At 44.9% G+C, this 15,332-nt stretch overlaps 1 protein-coding gene across 2 annotated transcripts in view; it reads right to left on the bottom strand.

The window, feature by feature from the left end:
* Window positions 1-3,804: 3,804 nt before the first annotated feature.
* Window positions 3,805-15,332, bottom strand: part of LOC147097077 (polypeptide N-acetylgalactosaminyltransferase 6-like) — a 66,230-nt gene continuing 54,702 nt past the window's right edge. For both annotated transcript variants that reach the window (XM_085972877.1, XM_085972878.1), the window contains 4 exons: window positions 14,406-14,537; window positions 11,848-11,949; window positions 9,955-10,107; window positions 3,805-8,760 (listed from right to left, as the gene is read on the bottom strand). In XM_085972877.1, the coding sequence (XP_085829003.1) occupies window positions 8,647-8,760; window positions 9,955-10,107; window positions 11,848-11,949; window positions 14,406-14,537 (501 nt within the window). In that variant the 3' untranslated portion in view covers window positions 3,805-8,646. The remainder of the gene's footprint in view (window positions 8,761-9,954; window positions 10,108-11,847; window positions 11,950-14,405; window positions 14,538-15,332) is intronic.

Genomic DNA, 15,332 nt, shown 5'->3' with positions numbered 1-15,332 from the left:
TCCCCCCGATTCCCATTGACCTCGGTTTTGTCCGAGCTCCTTGATGCCACACTTGGGGACCTCAGGAGGAGGCCGATATGGATCACCCACTCGGCACTTCTGGCTGAAGATGGTTGCAAACGCTTCAGCTTTGTCTTTTGCACTCACGTGCTGGGCTCCACCATCATTGAGGATGGGGATATTCATGGAGCCTCCTCCTCCCGTTAGTTGTTTAATGGTCCACCACCATTCACGACTGGATGTGGCAGGACTGCAGAGCTTTGATCTGATCCGTTGATTGTGGGATCGCTTAGCTCTGTCTATAGCATGCTGCTTCCGCTGTTTAGCATGCATGTAGTCCTGTGTTGCAGTTTCTCCAGGTTGGCACCTCATTTTTAGGTACGCCTGGTGCTGCTCCTGGCATGCTCTTCTACACTCCTTATTGAACCAGGGTTGGTCCCCTGGCTTGATGGTAATGGTAGAGTGAGGGATATGCCGGGCCATGAGGTTATAGATTGTGGTAGAATACAATTCTGCTGCTGCTGATGGCCCACAGTGCCTCATGGATGCCCAATTTTGAGCTGCTAGATTTGTTCTGAATCTATCCCATTTAGCACGCTGGTAGTGCCACAAACCCGATGGAGGGTGTCCTCAGTGTGAAGAGGGGACTTCATCTCCACAATGACTACCGCACAATGTGTCATGGACAGATGCATCTGCGACAGGTAGATTGGTGAGGACAAGTAGGTTTTTCCCTCATGTTGGTTCTCTCACCACCTGTCGCAGGCCCAGACTCGCAACTATGTCCTTCCGGACTCGGCCACTAGTGCTGCTACCGAGCCACTCTTGGTGATGGACATTGAAGTCTCCCACCCAGAGTACATTCTGTGCCCTTGCTACTCTCAGTGCTTCTTCCAAGTGGTGTTCAACATGGAGGAGTACTGATTCATCAGCTGAGGGAGGGCGGTAGGTGGCAATCAGCAGGAGGTTTCCTCGCCTATGCTTGACCTGAAGCCGTGAGACTTCATGGGGTCCGGAGTCAATGTTGCGGACTCCCAGGGCCACTCCTTCCCGACTGTATACCACTGTGCTGCCACCAGTGGTGGGTCTGTCCTGCCGGTGGGACAGGACATAACCAGGGATGGTGAGGGAGGAGTTTGGGACATTGGCTGAAAGGTATGATTCTGTGAGTATGACTATATCAGGCTGTTGCTTGACTAGTCTGTGGGGCAGCTCTCCCAATTTTGGCACAAGTTCCCAGATGTTGGTGAGGAGGACTTTGCAAGGTCGACTGGGCTGGGCGTGCCGTTGTCGTGTCCATAGCCGGTGGTGAGGTCGATGCTGGGTGGTCCATCCGGTTTTATTCTTCTTGTTTGTCGCAGCGTTTTTTTTTTACAACTGAGTGGCTCACTAGGCCATTTCAGAGGGCAGTTAAGAGTCGACCACATTGCTGTGGGTCTGGAGTCACATATAGGCCAGACCAGGTAAGGACAGCAGATTTCCTTCCCTAAAGGACAGTAGTGAACCAGATGGGTTTTTACGACAATCCGATAGTTTCATGGTCACCATTACTGATACTAGCTTTTTATTCCAGACTTATTTAATTAACTGAATTTAAATTCCCCAGCTGCCGTGGTGGGATTTGAACTCACGCCTCTGGATCATTAGTCCAGGCCTCGGGATCACTAGCCCAGTAACATAACCACGATGCTACCGTTCCCGTGATCAGGAATGGGAATCCTGGACTTTCTCAAGGGCAATTAGGGATGGGCAATAAATGCTGGCCTTGCCAGTGACGCCCACATCCCATGAACAAAGTAAAAAAAAATTCCTCTCCCTAACTCAGGGACGTCAATTATAGCAGTGCTACTGTGGCTGAGGTCAGCCAATTAGGTGTCAGGATTGGCTCGGTGGGTAGCACTCTTACCCCGAGTCAGAAGGTTGTGGGTTGAAGCCCTGCTCCAGGACTTGAGCACATAATCTAAGCTGATAGTTCAGTGCAATACTGAGTTAGTGCGGCCCTGTCGGAGGTGGTACCTTTTGGTCCAGACATTGAATTAAGGCCCTGCCTTCTTGGGTGGAAATAAAAGATCCCATGCCACTATTCGAAGTGAGCAGGGTAATCCTCCCACTTTCCAGGGTAACATTTATCACCAACACCACCAAAAACAGATGATCTGGTTATTTATCTCATTACTGTTTGTGGGACCTTGCTGCGCACAAATTGGCTGTTGTGTTTGCCTGCAGGATGCGAAAAGTGCTATATAAAAGCACATTCTTTCTCTCTCTCTCTCTATATAGTTGCCCTGTTTTAGTTGATATAAGTGGAAATAGGAACGAGTTGCCTGGGCTTTTTGCAGGTCGGATTGCCCTCTGTTTAAAATATCCAATTTACAATTTAGCAATGAGAGAAAGTAACCCCAATAATAAAGCATGGAGCAGTTAACACTGCTTAACACACCTTACAAATAACAAGTACTCGAGACTGCTTTGTAATAATGGAGAAACACTGAGCATGTCTGTGAAGTGTTTGAGCTTCCGTTAGTACCCTTTGATTGCATTACAGCCTGGAAATCGTTCTCCATTGTTCTGTGTACTTTCAGAGAAGCAATACCATTGCAACACAGTGGCCAAACCTATACTTTTGCTGTGTGGGTGGGTGGGTGTGCATGTGTAAATTTTAAAAAATGTACTCCTGCCTTACGCGTAATCAGTGCCCTGCTATCTACAGGGATTCCTGTACTTTATAGGAAAAAATTCATATATGTTGGATAGTGGAGGGAAAAATGGCAGCTGGCTTAGATCAACAGGGTTTCCAGCTGTTGTTTTCCACCAGACTTCAAAATGGCTGCCTCATTTCTGGAAGTGAAAATGAGAACGCAAGATGGGGCTGCAACTCAAGTGATGTGATTGGCAAAGCATAGGAGTCATAAACAGTGTTTTAATGCTTCAAAAGTCTAACAATGTCATTGTTTATCTGCACATTCCTTGATAGGTGCACACAGGAATAAAGATCAGCAATTTACAGGTGCACGATGTGGATTACACATAGTCCCTCTCTCCCCTATTTTCCATTTGTTTTGACTGACTGGTGATTGAGCTGGAGCTCATCAGGCTTATTGTTTTTGTCTCGGTAAGGTGCTGACTCTTGCTGGGGTACAGTTCCACAGGCACCTGCCACCTCCTGGGAGCTCACCCAAGTGACAATTCATGGTGAGGCTAGATAGCGAGTGTTGCCAGGTTACTGGAAACCTTGCGTCACAGCCCAATCTGCTATTTACTGGACCCATCCGCTTTGTGGCAGCAGTCACTGAATAATGATTAGAAAAGGGAACTGACTGATTTTCTCCTTGATCGTCGGACACAAAGACAGTTGTAGAGTTGAACCACAGTCCTCAGAGATTAGCACAGCTAAATTCTCAAACCTGGGATCTCCCTGCTCAAAGTAGCTTGGTAGCACAGCAGGTTACCTACTGACCCATCTCGTGAGTTCCACCGGGACAGTCTAAATCCAACCTGTGCAACACTTCTCTGGAGAAATGAAACATCTGATTGCACAATCACCCCATAACCATAGTTACAGGTTTAAGAGCTAAGGATGTCTGTTCCTCAAACCTCCTTTCCCAAAGCATTTATTCCTCAACAAGGGTGAGGGGGTAACTAAGAGAAGCGTTTGGTAGAAGTAGAGCATTCAGCCTTTGGAAGAGGCCAGGAAGCTCAGAAGCGACCTTTTTGCTCCACATTCAAGCACATTTGTTATCGCCAGCAGTTATTACACCATTTGTAGCAAGACGAGGAGGAAATAATCAACAGCACTCCCACAACTAGAACTTTGATTTTATTATCGCAGTATGTCTCTTTCAAAATCAGATAAGGCAAAAACAATATTCAGCTGTGCTCGATAGTAGAAAACAGCATTTACTAGAAACAGCTACAACCGATAGTTAAGAAAAAAAAGCCTTTCGGGAAAGTTCAATTCCAGCTCTGTGCTTTATCCTCCTTCAATTTTCTCCCGCACCCAGCAGACTCGTGCTGGAATATGGATCGACAGGTGTCAATGGGCACCTCACTCAAATAGCCCCCGCTAACGAAGCACAGGCCCTTCCTGATCTTTGTGACTCAGTACCACAGTGCGTGGTGCATTTATTCACCAAGCCTCGAGTCTTTAACAAAGGAATTTCTTAATACAGCAAGTTGAACAGGCAAGATTCATGAGCAATTTATTCAATTTTACAATTATTTAACCTCCTTTCCTCCATTTTTAAAAGACCAGCTTACACTTGGCTGTAGATAGCTGTCTGTACAGTAGGAAATGCATATACAACAGTTAGAGAGCTGCCCACAGTAAGTGTAGAATGGACTCTTCCGAACTACAGACCTTGGGGTTGACGTTCTACAGAGTTAGATCTTAGATTGAGGAATCAGAATTCCATCCAGTCGTCCAATTTTCAGAAAATAATATTCAATTCAAGAAATCTGTGTTGGGGGTGGAGGGGTTGTGGTGGAGTTTGGCGCAATAGCAGCATTTTGCCCTTTGGAGGTCTTTCACATCCTGTCTGAATAGGTCAGGCTCAACACCAATTATTTCACACAAGGCAGGCTGTCCAACTTGAAAGCCTTAAAATGTCCAATTGGAATATCAACAGCCCATTGGATAGATGATTCGATTAACCACCGATTGCAGTATTGTTGGGTGAATCATAAATCAGTCCAGGAAGAGTGACTAAGCTTACTGTAGTACAGGAGGATCATCTTCGCCACTTATTACTGGCAGGATACCGTGAGGTGAGGACAGAGGTTCTTTGGTGCTAGCTTAGTGGTGGGATAGGCATTGCCACAATGTGCACAAGTGCAACCACACTGCAGAGCATTCGACAGGTCAGAGAGTGTTCTCATAAATTTTTTAAAAAGCTTAGAAAAATAGACATTCAGTTTTTGTTACATCAATCCAAAATATGAAAAATTTTAATTGGGGAAATTCCTAACCCACAATCAAAATAGCCTCATGCAGTTAGATAGGCTCAGCCCAGCTCGTAAGCTGAAGCCCCAGTTATTCCAGCTTAGGGATTTTAGATATTCCAAAGTGAACCTGAAACCCATTTCAACTGTGCTGTTAACACCTATATACAGCTCAATGTGCAAAGTCCATTTTAAGCATGTTAAATTATCTTAAGTTACACAACTCCCATGTATAGAATCACTTTTGCGGAGCTCGCTCATCTGTGGAAATGCAGCTGGGTGCAATCAACGTACTTAAAGGAAGAGAGTCTCCTGTGTTTACCCGTAAAGTTGATTCATTTGCTGTTCCCAGACAGAACATTTTGACAATTCCAAAACTCTATAATCAATGACTGAGTGGGAATGACCTTGGCATCAGAGCAAGTACTGCACCTTGGAGAGGAGACTGCTCGTAATGTATTTACCATGATTTAATATTAAAGCTGCCTCACATCTGGTTATAGTCACGCTAAAGTGTCAATTGAGTTTAAGTACAAATCCAAACCCAACAACAGTGAATTAGTTTGCTCTCGTATTCCATCCTGCTCATTTGTTGGTCAGTGCATAGTTACTGGGCACAAATGTTAAATGCGGACTTCAATTTTAATTTTCCCTTTCCAATTTCCTCTCCTGCCCTTCTGTAGGTATGGACTCCTTGCTGGGGCATGGTTTCATAGGCACCAGTCATCCTCTGGCCTCTCACCAAGTGGCCATTATTCGTGCATAAGTCTGGATAGCAAGTTTCACCAATCCTGATTCTGCCCACACTTGCACACTTTCTAGCACAGATCATTTAGTAGGGATCAGAAGCGGGAATCATGGCCAAGTATTCCTCTCTTCAACCAGAGACGTTCAGCTCAATTGTAGTGCTCCTGCTGCCATCCTCACTGAGATCAGCTAATCCAGTGCAGACAGGGTACAAGCCTGGGTCTGCTCACTGGATATGTCTGCTGAATCAGTCATTGGTGGGGGGGGGGGGGGGGGCGCAGCAGTGGCAGGGAGAGCATGCAGCTGACATTTTACTGAGAACAATGCACAGTTGCATTGGTTTACCTTCCAGATGTGATGTAACCATGGGTAACAATCCTTTGTTACACACATTTCCTGCAGCCAACCAAAATGGAGGAAGCACTTGTGTAAAGTTGCTTCCCGGATTTACCGGCACCTAAATTAACCGGAAAGCTCTGTTAACCGGCAAAATTCAGGAGTAGGTTCAGGTCAGTTTTACTTCATATTAGTGGCCGTTCCTGAATCTGTGGCCACGTCACCGGGGTTCCTGCACCTGTTGCTATGCAACAGGGACGCCTGCATCTGTGGCCGTGCACAGGGCTCTCGTACCTTTTACTATACCTCTCTGTAATCCGGACTTTTTGATAAACCGGCACCACACCGGTCCCGGATAAAAAAAAAGTTTCCTGTACATCTAAAGATGATGACAATGCAGCTCCAACAGTTCAAGGCAGTACTGATCTTAAGGCAAATTCCAACACCAGCAACAGTGCCAGAGAGCTGCTCATTAACAAAACCTAGCCACAACAGCAAAAGCCCAACCATCATTGATTAGGGTTACACTTCCCCTTTGATATATTATCTTTTAGCAGATTCATAATTTGTACTATTTGAAAAAGTATCAAAAAACCAATCACACGTGTCACCAGATTTCTGCTGGTGGAGTTTTACCTGGATAAAGGTAATTCAAGGAACTTCAATGTTTCTTCTGGTCCCCTTTAACATGGCCCTTCTGCCTTCTACAACCCCTGTGCCAGCATCATTCCCTTGCTTACAATGTAGATTTTCTGAGGTGACACACTCCCCCTCAATCAGTCTCCTCTTTGGGGAAAAATGCCTTTCCTGCCCACATCTCTCCCTGGTGAACCGGCTGAGGGAGGGTGTTTACCTCACAGGGAAATAGCGGTCTCCTGCCTTCTTATAGGGCAGTGCTTTGGGACAGAAATATACTGTGTCAAACTACCAACTTCAAAATTTGGATTTGGACAAAATATACTGTGATTTGTACAAAATATACTGTGATTTGTATAAAGATGTTGATGCCTCCTCATCGTAGAGCTGCAAATTGAATAAACAAACTTGCATTTATATAGCACCTTTCACATCCTCATGACATCAAAAAGCCAATTAATTACTTTTGAAGTGCAGTCACTGCTGTTATGCAGATACATTTTGCAGCCAATTTGCAGATAGCAAGCTCCCACAGATAGCAAAGAGATAAGTGACCAAATCACGAGCTCTTTTACATCCACCCGAGAGGGCAGATGGGGGGCCTCGGTTTAACGTCCCATCCAAAAGACAGCAGCTTGGACAGTGCAGCATTCCCTCAGTACTGTCAAACTAGATTACGTACCAAAGGCTCTGGAGTAGGGTTGAACCCACAACCTTCTGATTCAGAGGTGAGAGTGCTACCAACTGAGCCAAGCCAATGCAAACTGGTTTTGTATTTACCACTTTCAATTCAAAAAAAGTGTACCATTTTAAACCAAGGGTACACAGACTGGACTAGGATCCAAACCCAAACCTCCAATGCTCTGTTCCAGCTGCCCTTCAAGATTACAACTTCAATAACATTGAAGGCAGATTTTCTGAATTGACTCCCCCTCCCATCCCCAATCTTTCTCCTCTTTGGGAGAAATACCTTCCCTGCATTCGTCTTTCTCAGATGGCCTGGCTGAAGTGGAGCATTCAGCACCCAGGGAACTAGCTGGCACACTTTCCCCATTTACTAACACATTCTATTTCATTTACACAGCATCTAGCACCAGGAATCCCACACAATTGTATTCCTGGTGCTGCACTCAGCATTTCATTGTGTTTAAGGAATTTGGAGAAGTGCCAGGTAACATGGAATGATTGAGACACTCCAAGGCTAGTGGACTTCGTCAAATTTGAATTGTACACATGATTCTGTTTTAAATAATTCCTTTCCCCACCCCAAAGTTTGAGGAATTTCAATCTTCAGCAGGAATTTTCAGCCACATTTGACTAAGCTCAAGGTATCAGTTCAGATAACAATCTCCCACCTCCCTTTCTTCCATTAACAGGTTCAGAAGTAAATGGATTGGACCACGTTGAGCTGACAGTCCAATTCATATTCCCGTTCACTTCTTGCCACACAATACATGACGTGCATCCATCAGATGGTATCAGAACTGGACACTGCCCTGCTTTGGGTCAAGCACAGAATAAAAACTGTAGATATATCGGCTTCAATTCATGTCAAAATCCAACTGAATCTGACACTTTTCCCAAGTCGTCCAGAATATGGGGAGGTTCCCGAAAACTATTCCATTCGCTTTCTCACTGCAAATGAATTTTTTTTTTTAATTAATGAAATATTCAATGATTAAGTGGGGAAGATAAATTTTAAACATACAAAATATTTAGAAGGGGATAACTGCTGCAATCCCAGAGTAAATTGGACAGAACTTTTCAAACTTTGAAAAATAGAGCAGAGATCCTTTCGATCCATTTGAGATTTCTTTAAAAGACTATGAATAAATGAGTAAGTCTGATTTGCTCTCGACACCAGAGCCCAAATCCGGTCACAAAAAGGTTTAATGGTGAAAGGCTGGCTTTTAAATCAGGCCGTTTCCGTGTTGTCCACTCAGAATGATTCAGATGCTTCCTCAGGAGGCAGCTCCCCCCTCGGCGGTGCTAGATGAAGGACCACTGCTGGTATGGGTCTGCAGAGTTGCATGGGACCATGGCTGGATTCTGCCCCGATGCAGTCAAGCACCGATTTGTGGCAGAATTTTTCATCAGTTCGTCCTTAAAAAATGAAAACAAAATTCACAAGTTAAAAATGTGTTTCCTCCCCCTGCAATTTCCCCATCTTCTCCGGACGTTGCTGACTCACACCTAGGTACGGTTCCATGGGTGCTGTCTGCCATCTCATCCAAGTGATCAATCTTATGATGTCTCGGAGCAAGAGCGCCAACTTAGTGCTCAATCCCAGAGATGAAATGACACCGTACTAATCCACCACACTCACGGGCTATATACATCACCTTTAAAAAGGAGCTTTTATTTGCCCGTAAACCAGCAATGAATCCTGGGAACACAACCGACAACTGGTCCCCAATATCTACCATTTTAAAGTGAACACATATGGCATCACAGATCTAGTATTAGTCATTTTACTGAGGAGCACAGGATGAAGGACTGCCCCTTTAACATATCAGAGTGCACATAACATACCAGAGTGATCTAATTAGCATTCGGTTTCCACATTTCTTTATTTGGAAATCAGATGCTCCTCCCCCAAATTTATTCCCCTAATTTCCAGAGGTCAGTGACACACAATAGAGTATGGGTCTACCTGCACTACTGCATCATCCAAGTGGTCATTTGTTGGGTATAATCAGAGACAGCGAGTCGGAGAATTCTATTCAACCAATTGAAAAGTTAGTCAAAGCAATGGCTTCTTGGTCAATGTTTACAAGTTTCCTTTCCCATTTGCAGCGCCTTATGCTCAACTTCCATCTCAGATGGATTCCAGATCAAACAATTAGAAAAACAGCTTCCTCGATGGGTTGGCAAGTTTTATCCAGCAAGTAGCACAGCCATCAGGGAAGGTCCTAGGTTCAGTTCCCTGTATGTGGCAAGTTAGCTGATCTTAAGCCTGGGCGACAGTGGGAGGCACTACAATTAGTCTCAGTGCCCCTGGGCTGGGGAAGGGAAAGTCAGCCCAGGTTCCCATTCCTGATTTCAATCAGTGACTCCTGCTCATGATGTGTTTGCAAAGGTTTGATAAGGACAGGGTCGGCTGTCCCTCCGGAATAGCCTGGCAATACTCTCAATCACGATTCACATGAAGAATGGCCACGAGTGAGATGATGGAAGGCAGCCATGGTATTGCAACCGAGAAATGAGTTAATACCTTTCGGAGGGGAAGAGGGAAAAAGTTGCCAAACCTCCACCCCCCCCCCACAAAACATTTTCTTACCCAGCTACAACACTTACATTTAAAAATTCCCAGCGTTCCTCTCCCGGCACTCTTGTGTCCTTCCCTTTGTATTTACATTGTTCTATTCGAACTGGGCCGTACACAGCATGAAGACACAGCTGCTTCCCGATGTTGTGGCGTATTTCAGACTGGGTTGTGTATTCAAAATACTGGAATTTTCAATAGAAAAAAGGGCATTATATCAAAACATCGTACATGTCAGACCCTCCTCCAAGCACTGGTCCCATAATAGTAACATTTACAAGCTAACCTATATGACTTTTGTTCTCCTTCCTCTATCAATTTTCTCCCCATCTCTCCTGAGTGCATTGACTCCTTGCTGATATATGGTTCCACAGGCACCAGGCACCCTCTAGTACCTCACCCAAGTAGCTGTTCTTCATGCATGAGCCTAAACAGCAAGTGTTGGCAGACTATTTGACCACCTTTGGGTGGGGGAGAAGAGGAGAAAGCATCACATCCAAACCCCATCCTGCTCACTCCCAACACCCTCACACATGTAATTCCAGTAGAGATCAGACAAGAGTCAGGAGCAGGAACTCTGTCTGATTTTCCCAATTCACCGGGGATTAAACCTAGGACTTTCCTGGTCTGTATGGCACATCTACTCACTGCCTTAACCAGGTGAGCCATAAAGGAAGCAGTCATTAAATTATTTCCTCCCCCCACTTTAAACAGTAATTTATTTCCTCTCTATCAGAGTTAGAAAGATAAAGTCGGTTGCAAGAAATCGGCCTCAAAAAGCTTCTCTGCACCACTTCCAGGGCTTGAATGTCATGTGTGTGTCTTGGTGACCACAATTGGACACAGCTCTCAAGGTCAAACCATAACTTCTTCCAACTTACACTCCACTATCTTGGCTATAAAAGTTCAGCATTCTATTTGCTTTGATGGCTGTTCTCAAACGTTAACCATCTAGTCTGCCAACACCCCCAAATCTCTCAACTTCATCCTTAGCTAACTCAACACATAGTATATCATCCACGTTCAACACGTTACACTGATCCATATTGAATGTCATCTGCCACTGGTTGGTCTATTTACATATTGGTATATAAATAGACCAACCAGTGGCAGATGAAGGCAAATGGTATGTTGGCCTTCGTAGCGAGGGGGTTTGAGTACAGGAACAAGGATGTCTTGCTCAAGTTGTACAGGGCCTTGGTGAGACCACATCTTGAGTAGTGTGTGCAGTTTTGGTCGCCTTATCTGAGGAAGGATGTTCTTGCCATGGAGGGAGTGCAGCGAAGATTCACCAGACTGATACTTGGGATGGCAGGAATGACGTATGAGGAGAGATTGGGCTTATACTCGCTGGAGTTTAGAAGAATGAGAGGGGATCTCATTGAAACTTACAAAATTCTAACAGGACTAGATGCAGGAAGGATGTTCCCGATGGCGGGAGAGTCCACAACCAGGGGTCACAGTCTAAGGATAAGGGGTAAGCCATTTAGGACTGAGATGAGGAGGAATTTCTTCACCCAGAGAGTGGTGAACCTGTGGAATTCTCTACCACAGAAGGCAGTTGAGGCCAATTCATTAAATATATTCAAGAAGGAGTTGGATATATTTCTTAAGGCTAAAGGGATCAAGGGGTATGGGGAGAAAGCGGGGACCGGGCACTGAATTTGGATGATCTAAATGGTGGAACAGGCTCAAGGGGCCGAATGGCCTACTCCTGCTCCTATCTTCTATGTTTCTATATTCTACCCAATTCTTGGGTTTTCCCCTGCCCCTTACATACAAGTTTGGTATTGTCTGTAAAGTTGACTAGTTTGTCCTCCATGGGCATGAACAGACAATATTGTTACTAATATGCCACACCGAAAAGGGACAGACAGGTGCACGATGAACACCGCTAGCATTTTCAAAAGTCCATTGCCTTGTACCTGGTTGCCTCCCATTCCATGGCATGGGTACATTATCAGAGGTTTCCCACCGTGATTGTCTTCCCCCATATCCAGGCAACTTCCTGTTTTCTTGTTTTTAATCTGTAAAACAACACGTAGCTCATCAAAAGTTCAGCAGTTGTTAATTTTTGTGGTCTGTGCGACAAAAATCAAACTGCAAAATCGTCGAATAGGAAGAAATGCACAGCAAAGAGTGATTGCAAGGCACTTATCTCATTGATAATGAAATAAAATCAACGTCGCCTGGGAGCGGGGTTCGAATACAGCCCATACTGATGGGATAAAGGTTTCCTCCGTCTGCAAGGATCCTCTACGTCATTAGTTTGGGTAGTCTGAACCCTGTGCCTATGGACCCACAGCACAAAACTGCTCCTAATTTAACAAAGGATGGATGGTCCGAAAATGGTGCAGTAGAAACTGAGACTGTAGCACACTTGGGAACAGGGAGGAGGCCATTCAGCCCCTCGAGCCTGTTCCGCCATTCAATTAGAGCGAGGCTGATCTGTACTTCAACTCCATTTGCCCACCTTAAGCTCCATATCCCTTGATGCCCTTACCCAACAAAAATCTATCAATCTCAGTCTTCAACGCTCCAATTGTCCAAGCAGCCACTATTTTTTTTTTTTTTTTTGAGGGGGGTGGGGGGGGGGGGGAGCACGGCGTGGGGAAGAGAATTCCAGATTTCCACAACGCTTTGTGGGAAAAGTAGAACCTTTCTGGCAGAGTAGAACTTTACTGTGCAACTAACTGCAATTCCGGATCTGGGTTTGTCCACTACTATCACGTACACAATCAGTTCTAAACTTGGATCTCAAGCTCACCAATTGAACTTGCATTTCTATAGCATTCATTATAGAGAGAGAGACATCTAGGGGGCAATTTTGCTGGTGCTCAGGGGTCGAGTTTGAAGGCGGGACTGCTGGCAAAATCAAAAAGATTGGTAACAGGTCCCGAACCCGCTTCCAACCCGCCTCCAATCAATCTTCCTGGGAGTCGGGTCCCCGATTTACACAGGGACCTGACTCCTAGTGAAGGGAAGCGGATTATAGCCACTTAACTGCTCGTTAACAGGTAGTTGAGAGGCTTTTTCCAATGTTGACACTTCTACTGCGGGCTTCCAGACGTCGGGAAACCCCGCCAGGGTAAGTGTGGCGTGCTGTGGGTCTACTGTAATGTTTGTGTATAGATGACAGCTGCAGAAGTGGTGTGAAGGATCCAATGGGACACTGGTGAGTTGCAGAGGTAAGAAAATGTTGGGGATGTCATTTTTAATGGGTTTAGAATTTTCTGTACATGACAAGCTTTGAAGTGTTTGTGTAGTCTCACCTCATTGGGAGAACCTCTCTCACCAGTGACGGATCGCTTCTGTCACCTCACCTGCAGTTGCCATCTGTTTTAGCCTAAGGAAAGAGTCACTAGAGAGCCTGGGTGCAAGGGCTCACCTTTGTACAGTGATTGTCAGTGTTTGCAGCACCTCAATGCTGTCAAACATTGAAAAAATCATCTGTCAAAAAGAAATGGTGGTGGCCCCTTTAAGAAAACCGGCAGATGACGCGTCATCAACTGACACCGGCTTTCTCTTAATTGGCGGGCTTAACGAGGCCAATTGACGCAAAATAGCGTCTGTGCGTCGGACGTCGCTGGGGGCGGGACTAGAACCCGAAAGGCAGCTGTCCCGCCCCCAACGCACCTCTTCAGGCAAGATCCCGGCCCTAGTGTTTTACAGGGCAGCAGTTAGTAAAGTGGGCACCAAGTAGGAGGGACAAAGTGACGAGAGTGGAGAGGGGGTAAAAGCAGTCGAAGAAAAGGGTATTGGGGAGATTTTAAGGCTGGAGAGAGGTGCTGAGGGAAGGAATTCTAGAGAGTGGGGTCTGAACAATTAGCCACCAATCACTGAGCAGAGTTGACCCCATATTATAATTAATTAGCATTAACTAAAATAAAAAGATTTAAAAAGAACAAATACAATTAAAAATAATTCAATGTTACAGTTAAAAAGGGTTCCGAGGGGAGCACAGTCAGTAACTATGGACCCGCATGCCTAACACTGGCAAATTTGTTTCATCGATTTTAAAAGTGCCAGTGGGGAAAATAAGAATTCGGTTCAGAAAATGACAATTTGAGAAGTGCACAGAACAGGCTCGTTAACCCTCCATTTGTTCTGTCAAAGGCAAACATTCAACCCGTTTGATGCTGTCGCTCTTCATATTATCCAAGGATTCATTAGGAACATGGTTAAAATGAGAGGGCTGCAGAATATTTAATGGGGTCTTGAAATCTTGCCATGGGTTACCAGCATACAAATGCTTATACCTCTCTCCAACTAGTTGAAAATAGATGAACATCTCTGCTAAAAAGAAAGGGGGAAATTTCAAGCCAATGCATTAAAGCATTCACATACTGGCATAATTTCAAGGCCTGTTAAGGTTTTCGAAAAATGAATTTCAAATCAGGTTAAAAAAAGGTCACTCAGAACTACAAGTCAATTTTGCTTTAAACAGACCAAAACTCGTTAGTCAACGCATCATTTTACTTACCGCCCCGTAACGCACTGGAGAGAAGTCTGGTATAAAGATTTCAGGGTAGACATTTTGCAGATACCAGGTGAAATTCTTGCATTTTAAACGCTCCTTCAGCTGAAACCTCTCTGAAAGATCGCCGTAAGTTTTCTAAAAAAAAGAGCAACGGATGAATCCATCTATTGCTACATTCCAAATCTACTGCAACGTTTTATACTGAAGTGAGTCAGCAATTCATTCAACTGGGATTGTGAGTGGGCAGAACATCTCATTTTAAAACTGCAGTTAAAATCAAGTCCAAAATAGGTTTCCGAGGGAGGCAAGGAGTTGCAAAGCAGGAAATTTCTCCACCCCCCCCCCCCCCACCCACTCCGCAAAACTTGGGAGGCTCAAGACTGAATCCTGGCCCCCACTGACAATTGAACTGAAGTTACCTCTGGAAGGCGAGTTTTGGTGGCTTGTTTGAGGAGGCGACTTTGAGAAAGGAGAAAGAAAACACACTTCACACATGATTTAAAAACTGGAATAACAACAGAAAATGCTGGAAAAACTCAGCAGGCCAGGCAACATCCGTGGAGAGAAATTAGAATGACGTTTCGGGTCTAACCCTTTTTCAAACTGGAAAGGAAATAAAATAGATCGAAGGCAGGGCTGCGATAGAACAAAAGAGAGACATTAAGAGGTATTCAAAACCAGACGAGATGGTAATAGGACAGTGGAGACAAAAGACAGCAAGATTAGGTGTGAAGTGTACTGGCAGGATGGGAGACAGCTGCCGTGTGGGAGAGAGAAGAAGAAAAAAAAGGGGGGGGGGGGGGAAAAAGGAAGATCCAAAACAAAGGGGTGGGGAAAAAAAAGTAAAAATGTAATAGGGGCCGAGGTTATGATCTGAAATTGTTGAACTCGATATTGAGTCCGGAAGGCTGCAAAGTGCCCAATCGGAAG

This window comes from Somniosus microcephalus, chromosome 33 (genome assembly GCF_052327205.1).
Source record: "Somniosus microcephalus isolate GS21.2 chromosome 33, FLI_Smic_1.0, whole genome shotgun sequence".
NCBI lineage: Eukaryota > Metazoa > Chordata > Chondrichthyes > Squaliformes > Somniosidae > Somniosus > Somniosus microcephalus.
Note: the sequence above shows the minus strand (reverse complement) of the source record. Positions and strands in the feature narration are given on the sequence as shown.